The sequence below is a fragment of the Salmo salar genome, chromosome 19 (assembly GCF_965601325.2).
Source record: "Salmo salar chromosome 19, fSalSal1, whole genome shotgun sequence".
Taxonomy (NCBI): Eukaryota; Metazoa; Chordata; class Actinopteri; order Salmoniformes; family Salmonidae; genus Salmo; species Salmo salar.
In genome coordinates this window covers 32,499,725-32,520,028 of record NC_138309.1, presented here as the reverse complement: position 1 = coordinate 32,520,028, position 20,304 = coordinate 32,499,725, and the positions used below count along the sequence as shown (strand labels likewise).

At 39.5% G+C, this 20,304-nt stretch overlaps 1 protein-coding gene across 3 annotated transcripts in view; it reads right to left on the bottom strand.

Annotated features, from left to right (window-relative positions):
- The window catches only part of LOC106578734 (cadherin-7-like), a 117,549-nt gene that overhangs the window by 31,819 nt on the left and 65,426 nt on the right, over positions 1–20,304 (bottom strand). For 2 of the 3 annotated variants that reach the window (XM_014157864.3, XM_082965707.1), the window contains exons 7-8: positions 19,661–19,797; positions 16,019–16,140 (exon numbers count right to left, since the gene is read on the bottom strand). In XM_014157864.3, coding sequence (XP_014013339.3) covers positions 16,019–16,140; positions 19,661–19,797 — 259 coding nt within the window. Of the gene's footprint in view, positions 1–16,018; positions 16,141–19,221; positions 19,229–19,619; positions 19,798–20,304 lie in introns of all 3 variants that reach the window. The other variant, XM_045702227.2, reaches the window with a different exon arrangement.

Below are 20,304 nucleotides of genomic sequence, written 5' to 3'. Positions count from 1 at the left end.
TGGCGCGAAATACAAATCCTCAAAAATGCAATAATTTCAATTTTTCAAACATACGACTATTTTACACCATTTTAAAGACAAGACTCTCGTTAATCTAACCACATTGTCCGATTTCAAAAAGGCTTTACAGCGAAAGCAAAACATTACATTATGTTAGGACAGTATATAGCCACAAATAATCACACAGCCATTTTCCAAGCAAGCATATATGTCACATTAACCCAAAACAGAGCTAAATGAAGCACTAACCTTTTATGATCTTCATCAGATGACACTCCTAGGACATTATGTTATACAATACATGCATCATTTGTTCAATGAAGTTAATATTTATATCCAAAAACAGCTTTTTACATTGGCTTGTGATGTTCAGAATGTGCATTCCCACCCACAACTTCCGGTGAATTTACTAAATTACTCACCATAAACGTTGACAAAATATATAACAATTATTTTAAGAATTATAGATACAGAACTCCTTTATGCAATCGCTATGTCCGATTTTAAAATAGCTTTTCGGCGAGAGCACATTCTGCAATATTCTGAGTACATAGCTTAGCCATCACGACTAGCTATTTTGACACCCGCCAAGTTCGGGGCTCACTAAACTCAGAATTACTATTAGAATAATTGTATTACCTTTGCTGATCTTCATTAGAATGCACTCCCAGGACTGCTACTTCCACAAGAAATGTTATTCTTTTTCCAAATAATCCATAGTTATGTCCAAATACCTCTGTTTTGTTCGTGCGTTCAGGTCACTATCCAAAGGGTAACGCGCAAGCGCATATTGAGACAAAAAAAATCGAAATGTTCCTTTACCGTACTTAGAAGCATGTCAAACGCTGTTTAAAATCAATTTTCATTGTATTTTTCTTGTAAAATAGCGATAATATTCCAACCGGACAATAGTGTATTCATTCAAGAAGGGAAAGAAAAAACAGCATGGTCGCGGGACTGCGCATTTCCAATCTCTTAGTCACCAGGCAGGCCACTGACAAACTGAGCTACCATACTCTGCCCAGAGACAGGAGACGCCTCAACCCGCTTTCTGAAGGCTTTAGAGAGCCAATGGAAGCCTTAGAAAGTGCAACGTAACCCCAGGGATACTGTAGTTTCGAAAGGGACTAGAAAGAAAAACTACAAATTTGCAGACAGGCCACTTCCTGCTTGGAATCTTCTCAGGTTTTTGCCTGCCATATGAGTTCTGTTATACTCACAGACACCATTCAAAGAGTTTTAGAAACTACAGAGGGTTTTATATCCAAATCTACTAATACTATGCATATTCTCGTTTTTGGGAAAATCGGTTAAATTTTTTATCCGGCTGTGAAAATACTGCCACCTAGCCCATACAGGTTAAACAGCAACCTTGCTTTCTATGGACCTCAGGTCTATAATAAGAGTATGCACCTGTGAGGTTAAGGTGGATGTACAGCCAACTGGCTGTCTGGCAGTCGAGAGGCATCTCAGGCATAATATATAGCCATCTCAGCAGCAGCAGAGCCTTTCCACCCCAGGGCTCTCAGCCACACCTGAAGGACCCTGGTGTCTCACAGTAAGCAGTATGGTTCGGCTGAGTAATCACTCATCCAGGTCTGCTCTTTTAGTCTGCAAATGGTGTCAGTGGAGGAGGTGTTAAACCTATTGAAGTCATTACCTGATGGTAAATCTACAGGTTATGGTCTTATGGACAATTTTTTGCTTCGCTGTGCTGCTTCCCAGATTGCAGTTCCACTGAGAAACATATTTAATTGGTCACTGGAAAAGGGGATGTTTGCAAATGTATGGAAGCATGTGAAACTGTGTCCTATTCCGAAAGACTGCAAAGAACCCATTACTCCTGCCAATAGTCAACCAATTAGTCTACTCCCTACACTCAGTAAGATATTGGAGGGTATTGTGAGTAGACAAATATGGGAGTACATGGAAAAGAATGATCTGATTACAGCCAATTAGCATGCTTATCGCAAAAACCATTCCACTACCACTGCATTGGTTGACATGACTGACCAGTGGCTCAATGCTATGAATAATGGCAAGTTTGTGGGTGTATTATGTTTAGATTTCAGTGCAGCATTTGATTTAGTGGATCATGAAATCATTTTGACAAAATTAATGCATTATGGTTTTAAGGAAGTAGCATTGAATTGGGTACAGTCATATCTAATTGATAGGAAACAGTCCACCTCTATCAATGGTTCATTTTCTTCCCCTCATGTGTTAAACTGTGCTTGGGCCACTTCTTTATTTAATATATACCAATGACCTTCCCTATGCCTTAGCTGAAACTCAAGCTACAATATTTGCAGATTATACTACAATTTATGCAGCAAGACAATCGGTTCAACAGGTACAGCAAGCTTTACAAGGAGATTTGGAGAATATCAGGGAGTGGGTTTGCCAAAACAAACTTGTTTTAAACACCAAGAAAACCAAAGTTATGTTGGTCTGTTCCACTAGGAAAAGGCCAAAACAGCATGGGATACAATTAAGTATGGGAGGAGTACTAATTGAAGAAGTGGCAGAAACCAAACTATTGGGAGTGCAGCTAGACAACTGCTTATCATGGTCGTCTCAAATAACTGATCTATGTAAAAAAAAAAAAGAAGAAGATTAGAACAGCATGCATAATCAGAAGGATAGCTAAATTTTTACCAGGAAAAATTATTCAGCAAATAACACAAGCATTAATTGAGAGTCAGGTGAACTACTGTTCTGTGGTCTGGGGAAATGCATCATCAAGTGAAGTTAGGAGGCTGCAGATTGCACAGAACAGAGCAGCAAGGATTGTTTTAAGGTGGAGATATGGTTCTTCTGTTGCAGTCATGCGCAATGTTCTTAGTTGGTCATCAATCGACAAGATAATTGAAAAAAACATGCTTATTTTATTTCATCATATACATCATTTAAAAATGGCCAAGTTCTATTCACAATGGCATTCAGTTGGTAAGAGACAGACATTCCGTAAATACTAGGAATAGATTGTCCACCATCTATGCGTTATCCAGACAGAAAAGAGAAATAGGCAAAAGAACATTTCAATTTAGAGCAATTAAGAAATTGAATAAATTAACTGAGCAAACCAGAAACCTTTCAATATATACATTTAAACATTATTTTAATACGATTTAAATATAATACATAGAAATGTTGTGGGACTATAGTAGATGAAGAATCAATATTTTTTAGATTGAGTATTTATTGGGTCATTATGTTAGTATATTATGTATGTTTGTAATAGTGTGTTATATGTGAAAATGTGTTCGTATTATAAATTGTATTTTAATGTTTAAGGACTCTTGGAAGATTATTCCAAATGGGGACTAAAAGAGATCCAAATAAAATAAAATCAAAATTCACACTGCTGAGGCTCATTCTGCTTTCTATGACTTTCTCATGCCATCGCTGTGTCCTGTCTGATTAGTGTGCTGTTGAACAGTAGACATGAGGCACAAGACAGACCACACAGGAGGTGAGAAAGACTCCTACCATCGGAGGGCACCAGTGTCCATGTCCTTGCTTCTGAATATCTTGCAGTTTAAAAAAATATGTTTGAATGATTTGGATACAGTGCCTTCAGAAAGTATCCATACCCCTTTTGATTATTCCACATTTTGTTGTGTCATAGCCTAAATTCAAAACATAATAAAAAACATTCTCACCCATCTACACACAATACCCCATAATGACAAGGTGAAAACATGTTTTTAGAAATGTTTGCAAATTTATTGAAAATTAAATACAGAAATATCTCATTTACATAAGTACTCACACCCCTAAGTCAATACTTTGTAGAATCAGTGATTAAAGAGTCTTTTGGGGTAAGTCTCTAGGAGCAACATTTGCCCATTATTCTTTTCAAAAATCTTCAAGCTCTTTCAAGTTGGTAGTTGATCATTGGTAGAGTTAATTGCTTTGCTACATTTTTGCAGCATTACTTTAAAGCCTTGTTGCAAATACGATGCTTGTTTTGTAATATTTTTGTTCTGTATAGGCTGCCTTTTCACTCTGTTAATTAGCTTAGTATTGTGGCGTAATTACAATGTTGATGATCCATCCTCCGTTTTCTCCTACCACAGCCATTAAACTCTGTAACTGTTTTAAAGTCATCATTGGCCTCATGGTGAAATCCCTGAGCGGTGTCTTTCCTCTCTGGCAACTGAGTTATAAAGGACGCCTCTATCTTTGTTGTGACTGGGTGTAAATGTAAATGTTCTAAGGGATAGTCAATGTCTGATTTTTCTCTACCCATCTACCAATAGGTGCCCTTCTTTGAGAGGCATTGAAAAACTTCCCTGGTCTTTGTGGTTGAATCTGTGTCTGAAATTCACTGCTTGACAGAGATAACTTTTCTTTTATGGGGTAGATCAATTTTAATACTGCAGATAGAATGTAGCTTTCATCGATGTAATTTTCTGCATCATTTCCAATCCCCCATATATTATTTTGTAATATATAAGGGGGTCACTTAGAAATTTCCTTGTTTTTGAAAGAAAACACCAGTCTCAAAGTCAAGAGTGAAGAAGAGGATGCTGGCCTTCTTGGCAGAGTTGCAAAGAAAAAGCCATATCTCAGACTGACCAATAAAAACAAAATATTAAGATGGGAAAAAGAACACAGACACTGGACAGAGGAACTCTGCCTAGAAGGCCAGCATCCCAGAATTGTCTCTTCACTGTTGATGTTGAGACTGGTATTTTGCAGGTACTATTTAATGAAGCTGCCAGTTGAGGACTTGTGAGGCGTCTGTTTCTCAAACTAGACACTAATGTGCTTATCCTCTTACTCAATTGTGCACCGGTGCCTCCCACTCCTCTTTCTCTCTGGTTAGGGCCAGTTTGCGCTGTTCTGTGAAGGGAGTAGTACACAGCGGCTTCAGTTTCTTGGCAATTTCTCGCATGGAATAGCCTTCATTTCTCAGAACAAGAATAGACTGATGAGTACCTCTAGGGGCTAGGGGGCAGTATTTTCACGGCCGGATGAAAAACGTACCCAAATTAAACAGGTTACTACTCTGGCCCAGAAAATAGAATTTGCATATTATTAGTAGATGTGGATAGAAAACACTCTGAAGTTTCTAAAACTGTTTGAATGGTGTCTCTAAGTATAACAGAACTCATATGGCAAGCAAAAACCTGAGAAAAAAATACAAGCAGGAAATGAAAATCTTGTGGCTGTACTATTTTGGAGTCATTGCCAATGGAACACACAGTGACAAAGGATTCATTTTGCACTTCCTATGGCTTCCACTAGATGTCAACAGTCTTTATAAAGTTGTTTGAAGCGTCTATGATGAACAGAGACCGGATGAGAAGGAAGGGAAGTTGATGTCCCTGGGATGTCGTCACTTCATTATTGCGCGTTCATGTGAGATGAGACTTTTTTCAAAACATTTTTCAAGACACAGGAAAGGTCCGGTTGAAATATTACTGATGTTTCACGTTAAAAATGGCCCTAAAGATTGATGCTAAAGAACGTTTGACATGTTTGAATGAACTTAAATAGATTTTTGTTTTTACTTTTCGTCGTGACTTTTCCCTCCCGCGCCCTACATTTTGAGTAGCCTACTGAACGCGCTAACAACACGGAACAACACGGAGTTATTTGGACATAAATTATGAACTTCATCGAAAAAAACAACATTTGGTGTGGACCTGGGATTCCTGGAAGTGCCTTCTGATGAAGATTATTAAAGGTAAGGGAATATTTGTAATGTTATTTATGATTTTAGATGATTCCAACATGACGCCTATCTGTATTGCGTAGTGTATTTTTCTGAGCAGTTTACTCAGATTATTGCAAAGTGTGCTTTCCCAGTAAAGTTATATTGAAATCTGTCAATGCGGTTGCATTCAGATGTTGATCTAAAATTCTTTGAATAACAGTTTAATACTTTAACCACGTTTTATAATGAGTATTTTTTTGTAAATTCACTGGCAGTTTTGGGGGAGACATTTTCTCAACGACACGCGCCGATGTAAAATGCTGTTTTTGGATATAAATATGAACTTGATAGAACAAAAAAATTCATGTATTGTCTAACATAATGTCCTAGGAGTGTCATCTGATGAAGATTGTCAAAGGTTAGTGCATAATTTTAGCTGGTTTTCTGCTTTTGGTGACGCCTGTCCTTGAATTGAAAATGGCTGTGTGTACTTTTTTGGCTATGTACTCTCCTAACATAATCTAACTTTATGCTTTCGCCGTAAAGCCTCTTTGAAATCGGACAATGTGGTTCGATTAAGGAGATGTTAATCTTTCAAATGGTGTAAAATAGTTGATTGTTTGAGAAATTGAAATTATTAGATTTTTGTTGTTTTGAATCTCGCGCCATGCTAGCAATCCCATCAGTGGGATTCTATCCTTAAAAAAGAAAGATCTTTGTTTCTGGCCATTTTGAGCCTGTAATCGAACCCACAAATTCTAATGCTCCAGATACTCAACTAGTCAAAAGAAGGCCAGTTTTATTGCTTCTTTAATCAGCACAAAAGTTTTCAGCTGTGTTTACATCATTGCAAAAGGGTTTTCTAATGATCAATTAGCCTTTGGATTAGCTAACACAACGTGCCATTGGAACACAGGAGTGATGGTTGCCGATAAGGGGCCTCTGTACTGCTAGGAAGATATTCCATAAAAAATAATCCGTTTCCAGCTACAACAGTCATTTACAAGATTAACAATGTCTACACTGTATTTCTGATCAATTTGATGTTATTTTAACCTCTCTTGGGTAGGGGGCAGTATTTTCACATCCGGATAAAAAAACGTACCCGATTTAATCTGGTTATTACTCCTGCCCAGAAACTAGAATATGCATATCATTATTTGATTTGGATAGAAAACACCCTAAAGTTTCTAAAACTGTTTGAATGGTGTCTGTGAGTATAACAGAACTCATATGACAGGCCAAAACCTGAGAAGATTCTATACAGGAAGTGCCCTCTCTGACCATTTCTTGGCCTTCTATAGCCTCTTTATCGAAAACACAGGATCTCTGCTGTAACGTGACATTTTCTAAGGCTCCCATTGGCTCTCAGAAGGTGCCAGAATGGGGAATGATGACTCTGCAGTCCCTGGCTGAAAAACAGTAGCGCATTTGGATAGTGGTCGATCTGAGAAAAATGACACGGGTGCGCTTGTGCACGTGAAGACTCTATTTTCTTCTTTCAGTCTTTGAATGAAAACAACGTCTCCAGGTCGGAATATTATCGCTATTTTACGAGAAAAATTGCATAAAAATTGATTTTAAACAGCGTTTGACATGCTTCGAAGTACGGTAATGGAATATTTTGAAATTTTTTGTCACGACATGCGTCCGCGCGTCACCGTTCGGATAGGGACCTGAACGCACGGACAAAACAGAGGATATTTGAACATAACTATGGATTATTTTGAACCAAAACAACATTTGTGGTTGAAGTAGAAGTCCTGGGAGTGCATTCTGATGAAGAACAGCAAAGGTAATTCAATTTTTCTTATAGTAATTCTGAGTTTAGTGAACGCCAAACTTGGTGGGTGTCAAATTAGCTAGCCCGTGATGGCGAGCTATCTACTCAGAATATTGCAAAATGTGCTTTTGCCGAAAAGCTATTTTAAAATCTGACACCGCGATTGCATAAAGGACTTCTGTATCTATAATTCTTAAAATAATTGTTATGCTTTTTGTGAACGTTTATCGTGAGTAATTTAGTAAATTCACCGGAAGTTTTCGGTATGTTTGCTAGTTCTGAACGTCACATGCTAATGTAAAAAGCTGGTTTTTGATATAAATATGAAATTGATTGAACAAAACATGCATGTATTGTATAACATAATGTCCTAGGAGTGTCATCTGATGAAGATCATCAAAGGTTAGTGCTGCATTTAGCTGTGGTTTTGGTTTTTGTGACATTATATGCTAGCTTGAAAAATGGGTGTGTGATTATTTCTGGCTGCGTACTCTCCTGACATAATCTAATGTTTTGCTTTCGTTGTAAAGCCTTTTTTGAAATCAGACAATGTGGTTAGATTAATGAGAGTCTTGTCTTTAAAATGGTGTAAAATAGTCATATGTTTGAGAAATCGAAGTTATAGCATTTTTAAGGTTTTTGAATATCGCGCCACTCGATTCCACTGGCTGTTGACTAAGTGGGACGATTTTGTCCCACATACCCGAGAGAGGTTAATGGATCAATGTGATTTTCCTTCAAAAACAAGGACATTTCTAAGTGACCCAAAACTTTTGAATGGCAGGGTTTATAGTTATTAAAAAATATACAGTATTTATTTAAAAAAAATCTTGCATATCTTAATTTCCTCAAGTAACGAATAATATGCGTAATAATGTAGGCAGTTCATGTGAAGGATTGTTACCTATAACTAGGATTGCCATTACAAAAATTACATTTTTGGCAAGCAATTATTATTTTAGCAAAGAATTATTGTGATTCATCCTATATTATCCCTAACATCATTACCCCATAACAGATGTGGGAAACATACATACTCGTTCATACTCAACCCCACAAACTCAGACGTTCAAAAATTGTTTCATCCCCGAGCCCAACTCAAGAAAGGACTTGATGTGCGAATGCATATTCAATTGCAGCTGTTTGAGAAGGCATCCAAAAATAGACAACAAATGGGAAATTTTATTAACCAATGTCAAGTCCCACAGTTGAAGTCGGAGGTTTACATACACCTTAGCCAAATACATTTAAACTAAGTTTTTCACAGTTCCTGACATTTAATCCTAGTAAAAAGTCCCTGTCTTAGGTCAGTTAGGATCGCCACTTTATTTTAAGAATGTGAAATGTCAGAATAATAGTAGAGAGAATGACATATTTCAGCTTTTATTTCTTTCATCATTCTCAGTGGGTCAAAAGTTTACATACACTCAATTAGTATTTGGTAGCATTGCCTGTAAATTGTTTTGGGTCAAAAGCTTCGGGTAGCCTACCACAAGCTTCCCACAATAAGTTGGGTGATTTTTGGCTCATTCCTCCTGACAGAGCTGGTGTAACTGAGTCAGGTTTGTAGGCCTCCTTGCTCGCACACACTTTTTCAGTTCTGTCCACAAATGTTCTATAGGATAGAGGTCAGGGCTTTGTGATGGCCACTCCAATACCTTGACTTTGTTGTCCTTAAGCCATTTTGCCACAACTTTGGAAGTATGGTTGGGGTCATTGTCCATTTGCAAGACCGATTTGCGACCAAGCTTTAACTTCCTGACTGATGTCTTAAGATGTTGCATCAATATATCCACATAATTGTCCTACCTCATGATGCCATCTATTTTTTGAAGTGCACCAGTCCCTCCTGCAGCAAAGCACCCTCAATACATGATGCTGCTATCCCCGTGCTTCACGGTTGGGATGGTATGTAAGTCGCTCTGGATAAAAGCGTCTGCTAAATGACGTAAATGTAAATGTATTCTTTGGCTTGCAAGCCTCCCCCTTTTCCTCCAAACATAACAAAAGGTCATTATGGCCAAAAAGTTATATTTGTCTTTCATCAGACCAGAGGACATTTCTCCAAAAACTACAATCTTTGTCCCAATGTGCAGTTGGAAACTGTCGTCTGGCTTTTTTATGGCGGTTTTGGAGCAATGGCTTCTTCCTTGCTGAGTGGCTTTTCAGGTTACGTTGATACAGGACTCGTTTTACTGTGAGGGAAAAAAGTATTTGATCTCCTGCTGATTTTGTACGTTTGCCCATTGACAAAGAAATGATCACTCTATAATTTTAATGGTAGGTTTATTTGAACAGTGAGAGACAGAATAACAACAACAAAAAATCCAGAAAAACGCATGTCAAAAATGTTATATATTGATTTGCATTTTAATGAGGGAAATAAGTATTTGACCCCCTCTCAATCAGAAAGATTTCTGGCTCCCAGGTGTCTTTAATACAGGTAACGAGCTGAGATTAGGAGCACACTCTTAAAGGGAGTGCTCCTAATCTCAGATTGTTACCGGAATAAAAGACACCTGTCCACAGAATCAATCAATCAATTAGATTCCAAACTCTCCACCATGACCAAGACCCAAGAGCTCTCCAAGGATGTCAGGGACAAGATTGTAAACCTACACAAGGCTGGAATGGGCTACAAGTCCATCGCCAAGCAGCTTGGTGAGAAGGTGACAACAGTTGGTGCGATTATTCGCAAATGGAAGAAACAAAAGAACTGTCAATCTCTCTCGGCCTGGGGCTCCATGCAAGATCTCACCTCGTGGAGTTGCATTGATCATGAGAACGGTGAGGAATCAGCCCAGAACTACACGGGAGGATCTTGTCAATGATCTCAAGGCAGCTGGGACCATAGTCACCAAGAAAACAATTGGTAACACACTACGCCGTGAAGGACTGAAATCCTGCAGCACCCGCAAGGTCCCCCTGCTCAAGAAAGCACATATACAGTGGGGCAAAAAAGTATTTAGTCAGCCACCAATTGTGCAAGTTCTCCCACTTAAAAAGATGAGGCCTGTAATTTTCATCATAGGTACACGTCAACTATGACAGACAAAATGAGGGGAAAAAATCCAGAAAATCACATTGTAGGATTTTTTATGAATTTATTTGCAAATTAAGGTGGAAAATAAGAATTTGGTCACCTACAAACAAGCAAGATTTATGGCTCTCACAGACCTGTAACTTCTTCTTTAAGAGGCTCCTCTGTCCTCCACTCGTTACCTGTATTAATGGCACCTGTTTGAACTTGTTATCAGTATAAAAGACACCTGTCCACAACCTCAAACAGTCACACTCCAAACTCCACTATGGCCAAGACCAAAGAGCTGTCAAAGGACACCAGAAACAAAATTGTAGACCTGCACCAGGCTGGGAAGACTGAATCTGCAATAGGTAAGCAGCTTGGTTTGAAGAAATCAACTGTGGGAGCAATTATTAGGAAATGGAAGACATACAAGACCACTGATAATCTCCCTCGATCTGGGGCTCCACGCAAGATCTCACCCCGTGGGGTCAAAATGATCACAAGAACAGTGAGCAAAAATCCCAGAACCACACGGGGGACCTAGTGAATGACCTGCAGAGACCTGGGACCAAGTAACAAAGCCTACCATCAGTAACACACTACACCGCCAGGGACTCAAATCCTGCAGTGCCAGACGTGTCCCCCTGCTTAAGCCAGTACATGTCCAGGCCCGTCTGAAGTTTGCTAGAGAGCATTTGAATGATCCAGAAGAGGATTGGGAGAATGTCAGATGAAACCAAAATATAACTTTTTGGTAAAAACTCAACTCGTCGTGTTTGGAGGGCAAAGAATGCTGAGTTGCATCCAAAAAACACCATACCTACTGTGAAGCATGGGGGTGGAAACATCATGCTTTGGGGCTGTTTTTCTGCAAAGGGACCAGGACGACTGATCCGTGTAAAGGAAAGAATGAATGGGGCCATGTATCGTGAGATTTTGAGTGAAAACCTCCTTCCATCAGCAAGGGCATTGAAGATGAAACGTGGCTGGGTCTTTCAGCATGACAATGATCCCAAACACACCGCCCGGGCAACAAAGGAGTGGCTTCGTAAGAAGCATTTCAAGGTCCTGGAGTGGCCTAGCCAGTCTCCAGATCTCAACCCCATAGGAAGTCTATGGAGGGAGTTGAAAGTCCGTGTTGCCCAGCGACAGCCCCAAAACATCACTGCTCTAGAGGAGATCTGCATGGAGGAATGGGCCAAAATACCAGCAACAGTGTGTGAAAACCTTGTGAAGACTTACAGAAAACATTTGACCTGTGTCATTGCCAACACAGGGTATATAACAAAGTATTGAGATAAACCTTTGTTATTGACCAAATACTTATTTTCCACCATAATTTGCAAATAAATTCATAAAAAATCCTACAATGTGATTTTCTTGATTTTTTTTTCTCATTTTGTCTGTCATAGTTGAAGTGTACCTATGACGAAAATGACAGGCCTCTCTCATCTTTTTAAGTGGGAGAACTTGCACAATTGGTGGCTGACTAAATACTTTTTTGCCCCACTGTACATGCCCGTCTGAAGTTTGCCAATGAACATCTGAACAATTCAGATTACAACTGGGTGAAAGTATTGTGGTCTGATGAGACCAAAATGGAGCTCTTTGGCATCAACTCAACTCGCCGTGTTTGGAGGAGGAGGAATGCTGCCTATGACCCCAGGAACACCATCCCCACCGTCAAACATGGAGGTGGAAACATTATGCTTTGGGGGTGTTTTTCTGCTAAGTGGACAGGACAACTTCACCGCATCAAAGGACGGGGCCATGCACCGTCAAATCTTGGGTGAGAACCTCCTTCCCTCAGCCAGGGCATTGAAAATGGGTCGTGGATGGGTATTCCAGCATGACTATGACCCAAAACACACGGCCAAGGCAACAAAAGAGTGGCTCAAGAAGAAGCACATTAAGGTCCTAGAGTAGCCTAGCCAGTCTCCAGACCTTAATCCCATAGAAAATCTGTGGAGGGAGCTGAAGGTTCGAGTTTCCAAACGTCAGCCTCGAAACCTTAATGACTTGGAGAAGATCTGCAAAGAGGAGTGGGACAAAATCCCTCCTGAGATGTGTGCAAACCTGGTGGCCAACTACAAGAAACGTCTGACCTCTGATTGCCAACAAGTGTTTTGCCACCAAGTACTAAGTCATGTTTTGCAGAGGGGGTCAAATACTTATTTCCCTCACTGTATACAGTTGAAGTCGGAAGTTTACATACATTTAGGTTGGAGTCATTAAAACTCGTTTTTCAACCACTCCACAAATTTCTTGTTATCACACTATAGTTTTGGCAGGTCGGTTAGGACATCTACTTGTGCATGACACAAGTAATTTTTCCAATAATTGTTTAGACAGATTATTTCACTGTATATTTCACTTATATGGCGGTTTTGGAGCAGTGGCTTCTTCCTTGCTGAGCGATATAGGACTCGTTTTGCTGTGGATATAGATACATTTGTACCTGTTTCCTCCAGCATCTTCACAAGGTCCTTTGCTGTTGTTCTGGGATTTGAATTGCACTTTTCGCAACAAAGTACGTTAATCTCTACAAGACAGAACTCGTCTCCTTCCTGAGCGGTATGACGGATGCGTGGTCCCATGGTGTTAATACTTGCGTACTATTGTTTGTAAAGATGAATGTGGTACCTTCAGGCGTTTGGAAATTGCTCCCAAGGATGAACCCAAGGATGACTTGTGGAGGTCTACAATTTTTGTTTTATGAGGTCTTGACTGATTTCTTTAGATTTTCCCATGATGTCATGCAAAGAGGCACTGAGTTTGAAAGTAGGCCTTGAAATACATCCACAGGTACACCTCCAATTGACTCAAACCCAGAACAACAGCAAAGGACCTTGTGAATATGCTGGACGAAACAGGTACAAAAGTATCTATATCCACAGTAAAACGAGTCCTTTATCGACATGACACAAGTCATTTTTCCAACAATTGTTTACAGACAGATTATTTCACTTATATTTCACTGTATCACAATTCCAGTGCGTCAGATGTCATAGCTTTAGAAGCTTCTGATAGGCTAATTGACATGACATCATTTTCTGGAATTTCCAAGCTGTTTAAAGGCACAGTCAATTTAGCCTATGTAAACTTCTAACCCGCTGGAATTATTATACAGTGAATAATCAGTGAAATAATCTGTCTGTAAACAATTGTTAGAAAAATTATTTGTGTCATGCACAAAGTAGATGTCCTAACTGACTTCCCAATACTAAACTATAGTTAACAACAAATTTGTGGAGTGGTTGATCAACGAGTTTTAATGACTCCAACCTAAGTGTATGTAAACTTCCGACTTCAACTGTATTTAAAAGAGCCGAATAGTAATTCTCAAATCAATGCATCATTTTGAGCAATTGTACTTATTCAGTTTTACATTCTCTCTTCCCCCTCCCCCTCTGATCCTATTTTCCAAATGCCAGGAGTAGACGAATCGGCATCGCCGGAGCACAAGTCATTTAGCAACATTGAGGCCAATATATATTCCAGCCTTCCCGTTTTGTTTACATCATGTTGTGATTAATTTTTTGTCTAGTGCCCACTACACTGATCCTCTAATTATACACGCACACACACACATAGACACACACGCCGAATGAGAAATTAGACCCGGGCAGACACCCACTCTGCCCCGGCATGAAATATCATTGTAGTGTGTGATATCATTGTAGAGCCAAGCCACTGGAAAATTCAAACACTTTCATTATTCAGCTAGGTGCAGCAGCAGAAATGACTAACATCTCTAATGAAGGATACAAACACCAACAATGCCTGCAATTTGATCTAAAAATGTGGATCTGACAAATGTGTCTCCCTCGACTTGACCTCAAGCTTTGAAAAGGGATGATACACAGTCTGAGGCTGATGCTGATTTTATTTACATTTGTTTCTCAGGTTGCCAATGGGAATCAAATATTGCGTGTGGGTAAGGCAATATCTTGAATGTTAAAAGTTCTCATCTAATGGGATGCTTAACTCTTACATCTAGACGTTCCGCTAGCGGAACACCTGATCCAATATCCAATGATAGGCGTGGCGCGAATTACAAATTCCTAAAAAATCCCAAAACTTCAATTTTTCAAACATATGACTATTTTACACCATTTTAAAGACTCTCCTTTATCTAACCACACTGTCCGATTTCAAAAAGGCTTTACAGCGAAAGCAAAACATTAGATTATGTCAGCAGAGTACCCAGCCAGAAATAATCAGACACCCATTTTTCAAGCTAGCATATAATGTCACAAAAAACAAAACCACAGCTAAATGCAGCACTAACCTTTGATGATCTTCATCAGATGACACTCCTATGACATTATGTTATACAATACATGCATGTTTTGTTCAATCAAGTTCATATTTATATAAAAAAACAGCTTTTTACATTAGCATGTGACGTTCAGAACTAGCATTCCCACCGAACACTTCCGGTGAATTTACTAAATTACTCACGATAAACGTTCACAAAAAACATACATTATTTTAAGAATTATAGATACAGAACTCCTTTATGCAATCGCGGTGTCCGATTTTAAAATAGCTTTTCGGTGAAAGCACATTTTGCAATATTCTGAGTAGATAGCCTGGCCATCATGGCTAGCTATTTTGACACCCACCAAGTTTGGCCCTCACAAATCTCAGATTTACTATAAGAAAAATTGGATTACCTTTGCTGTTCTTCGTCAGAATGCACTCCCAGGACTTCTACTTCAATAACAAATGTTGGTTTGGTTCCAAATAATCCATAGTTATATCCAAATAGCGGCGTTTTGTTAGTGCGTTCAAGACACTATCTGAAGGGTAATGAAGGGTGACGCGCCCGGTGCGTTTCGTGACAAAACATTTCAAAATATTCCATTACCGTACTTCGAAGCATGTCAAACGCTGTTTAAAATCTATTTTTATGGGATTTTTCTCGTAAAAAAGCGATAATATTCTGACCGGGAAACCCTGTTTTCGTTCAAAGACGAAAAAATAAAAACATGGAGTCGTCTCGTGCACGCGCCCCCAGTCTCATTGTTCTCAGATCGACCACTATCCAAATGCGCTACTGTTTTTCAGCCATGGCCTGCAAAGTCATCATTCAACGTTCTGGCGCCTTCTGAGAGCCTATGTGAGCGTTAGAAAATGTCACGTTACAGCAGAGATCCCCTGTTTTGGATAGAGATGATCAAGAAGGGCAAGAAATAGTCAGAGAGGGCGCTTCCTGTTTGGAATCTTCTCAGGTTTTGGCCTGCCAAATGAGTTCTGTTATACTCACAGACACCATTCAAACAGTTTTAGAAATGTTGGAGTGTTTTCTATCCAAAGCTAATAATTATATGCATATTCTAGTTTCTGGGCAGGAGTAATAATCAGATTAAATTGGGTATGTTTTTTATCCGGCCATGAAAATACTGCCCCATATCCATAACAAGTTAAGTGCAAATAAGCAGTGGGTAAATCTGAATATGAACTGAATCAACAAGGTTGGAGAATGCAGTACCAATAATTTCCTTCCCCATCAGATAATGTATCTCCAGTTTCTCACCTGTCCAGGAGCTGCATTCTCACATAGGAGGGTCTCATACTCGATGGCAAACACCGGAGCGTTGTCATTGATGTCCAGCACTGTGATGGCCACAAAACCTTTTCCTATCTTTGTTGGATCCTCTGAAAAAGAGGGAGGGAGAGAAGTAGACAGAGAGGAGAGAGAGAACAAGATTTTATAAGCATAGCTGGTTCCCGTCAGTACTTTACTGACTTAACTTTGTTAACCTTCATCCACTTACCCTACTATCAATCTTTCTCATGTCTTTTTAATTCATCACAAAGGTTGAGCGAAATGAGCAAAACTGTGGCCAAAAGTGCCCATTCTAATGACATATCCAAGGCATTCACAATCAGCTGTCATCCTTAGTTGCTCTGGTGAGGATCAGCCAACATGATCAGGCAGCTAATTACGATTGGAGCGGAGCTAAAGCTTAGGTGAAAATGGCTAGGGATGCTTACGACATTGCATCCTATACCCTAAATAGTGCACTATCTGGAGCAGTGGCGGTCAGTGTCGTTTAAGATGAGGGAAGACCCAAAAATATTTTATGAGCATGGCCTTTTTTCTATTACAGCATATTGGATGCGCAATGTAACATTGATAGGTTTTCTCTATACCCATCATGAGGTTGTTACAACCTAGCCCATGAATGAAAGTTTACAACTTAGGTGCACAGGTCAAGAGAAAATATTGAGAAATAAAACATTTCCAAGCCATAACCGGTAACAACTACACACAGCCTATACACAATGCCATAGTCAACATAGCTACTACAAGTAACCCATTACTAAATCCACTACAATCATGCAGTACAGTCAACAAGCAGTTTAGCAGTTACACCGGCAGACCACGGTGGCAATACATTTATAAAACTAAAAGCTTACCTTGACTTGGAAAAGTTCCAGTGTTGTATAGCAATAGCAAGCTAGCTAACATGGCATCCCTCTCTGATTGAGCTGGGTGTTTGAGTAGGCTAAACAAGCTAGCTGCATTTGATAGCTAAGTAAGTGAAAGAGAAAGTGACCAAAAAAATCACTGAAATATAGCTCTCTCTCTTTTGCTTCTCCTTCAATTTTTAACCGTTTTGAAAACATTTATTTCTTCAACTATTGTCATTCTCTCTCTGAGTCAACTACTCACCACATTTTATGCTCTGCTAGCTAGCTGTAGCTTATGCATTCAATCCTAGATTCATTTTCTAATTATTTGATTGGGTGGACATGTTAATTCATGCTGCAAGAGCTCTAATAGGTTGGAGGATGTCCTCAGGAAGTTGTCATAATTACTGTCTAAGTCTATGAAGGGCATGAGAACCAAGATCCTCCTAGGTTTTGTATTGAAGTCAATGTACCCAGAGGAGGACAGAAACTAGTTGTCCTCTGGCTACACCATGGTGCTACCCTACATAGTGCTGTTAAGGCTACTGTAGACCTTAATTGCAGAACAGTATTTTTTAATCAATTATTTGGGTGTCGTGTCTTTGGACTATCATTAATGTTGACGATTGTTTTATCAAATCGAAAAACTATGTTTAATTATTACGATGATTTAATTACTCCTGTAACAATCAACTCATCAGCAATCTTGGAGCACCATGGAAACATTTTATTTAACGAGTTAGCATTTCTCAAATTAACTCTTAGATATAATATATCTGACATTAGTCATTAATTGTTTACCTTCTATTAGCCTCATTCTGAATGTCGCAAAATCCTTGAATATCTGCACGAACCCTGGCATAAATGATGAATCAGCGATATACAAATTGGCTTAATTATTTAATTGCTAACTAAATAATCACACAGAATTACATAAACACATACAGAATAGGTTACACATTGATTGCTACATACTGCAATGAAAAGTCCCTAGGGGGTAGGGGGCATTCCCTCCTTTTTTCGTAATGTCTGTGCTCACATGGGCGTGGCCACTCACTTGGTTAAGACTTCATATGAAAAACAATTCTCTAATTTTGAAGGCTAACATCACATTACATCTTCTCACAAATAGTTTCATATTTAATCATGTCAGTTCCCAAACATTTGAATGTGAATCTGATCACTGAGAATTATACACATTCAGAGATACAGTTATGTTGTTCTACTGTCCTTAGTTACATTGCAAATTATTAACAAATTCAACAGGATTGTTCTTTAAATACACATGGACCATTCCAAATGTTTGGATTACAGAAATACTGTTTAATTTTTCTACCTTTTTGATGTTACCGTACCGCAACGTCTCTCTCTGTGGTAACAAAGGGATTTAACGTCAATTTCTGAGAGTGGGAGAGAGCATTTTCCTGCAGGTATTTATGACCCTCATAAACTGTGGAGAGAGAGCGAGGGGGGGGGCGCATATGATCCTCCCCAAAGGGCAAGTCATGACAAGTGACGTGAATATATTTAATATAGTTTTATCTTAAAAGGATAACTTTTGAAATTCACTGAGGAGGATGGTCCTGCCCTTCCTCCTCTGAGGAGCCTCCACTGATAGAGTCCACCTCTGGTCAAAAGTACTGCAGTATATAGAATATAGGGTGCCATTTCAGACACAGCCTAAGTGACTGTAGTAGCACTGGCCATCCTGTACCACAGGCTCTCACACAAATGCAGCACTGAATAAAAGGCTGGCTTCTGAAAGCCTGGATGGACAATGATTTAGCCTGGCGTCGGCAGCCACGCTGACAGCAGAGATGACGTGTTGGCTGACATTTGGGGATGGCTGATTTGGTAATAAAAAGGACACGTGGCACCCCGGGGCACAGACTTGTTGTCATTGGCGTCTTTAGAGCAAAGTCGGAGCGCGGATGAAATGTGGGCGCAATCCGACCGCGGCTCAAATGCATGAAGAAGTGCTTCTTTCCCCTCTTTTGTTACAAAAGCCCATTTTACTCTAAAAGGCGTAATAAGGCGTCCTGGGCTCTGAGAGAGACTGCCTGGACGTCTGATTCTATAGCCTCTGACTGTGTGTCAGAGGCCAATGTTTCCTCAGTGAAGGGCTGTTGAGACATTTTGCACTGTTATTATTAATGTTTACTTTGTGTTACTCTATTGAGAGTAACAAGGAATCATTCGTGTTAGGCTTATATTTGTGCTTGAATCACAATGCATTTACTTGAGTGATGAAGACTACCATGTTTGGTTTTGTGACTATTTGTGCATTGAGTGCAAGACTGATACAATGACAATTTGATGTACATTTTATCTTCATTGTGGTTTTAAACTCATACTGATTATAGTTACTTAGTAGAGTAACTAGTATGTCGTTTAATGGAGCTTGTGAGATGATTCCTATCCATTGTGTCTGCGTGGCAGAGTGGGCCAGAGGGGATGAGCGAGTGCCTTTGTCCTTGAAGCTGTGGAGGGATGAGTCAAAGGCATCACAGCACCTCTCCTCACATTAGCATAGTTCACTAGCGGATTTACCATCGCCTGCGCCTGCCCTTAGTCAGCAGCTCGCTCCTCACACACGCCATGACTCACGGAGACCCAGAGGTCGCAGTGACCGCCATAGGTCAGAATTAACATTCGCCTCCGTCGCAGAAGGGACTACAATACTTCATGCAGGGCCTTTATAAAACATTGACTAGTCTGACTTTGAGGCCTGATGTGGAAAGTTGTGTGTGCGTGCTCTTACGGCTCTCCATGGCGAGTATGGTGAGGTTGTGGACAGAGTTGACCTCTCGGTCCAGGGGCTTGGCAGTACTGATGACCCCACTCAGAGCATCCACAATGAAGAAAAGCTCCAGGTCTGTGTTTCTATCTATGGAGTACCTGGAGACAGACACACCGATCCACAGTCAGTAAGTCAGACAGACAGACATAGCTATGATGAGGTATTTTCCTTTTGTAGAAAGTTCTTATTGATTTTAAATTATTAACTGTATCTCTGAAACACTTTTGGAGGAATAAGAACTTTGTACCATCAAAACGTGCCAAATGAACAATTTAAGAGTGCTTTTGGATTCAGTCCATTGGTACAGATCATTACTGAGCTGTCAACATGTGGAATGATGTAGTTGTCTTATCCATTTACAATGCTAGATAAAACAATCATGTTGAACTATGAATGAGAGATCTATACATCTTCAACTTTTAGATTTTGACGAGAACTGCTCTCAAACTTTTTTTAAGATAGAAGTTAGACAGAGATGGGTTAACTCTGAACACAGAACAAACACTATCCATTCCTATACAGCAGCTCATATTTCTGGACAAAATGACAACTTCAATAAGCCTATATCCAAAGAGAACTATTCAATGTAATTGTACTCAATATAA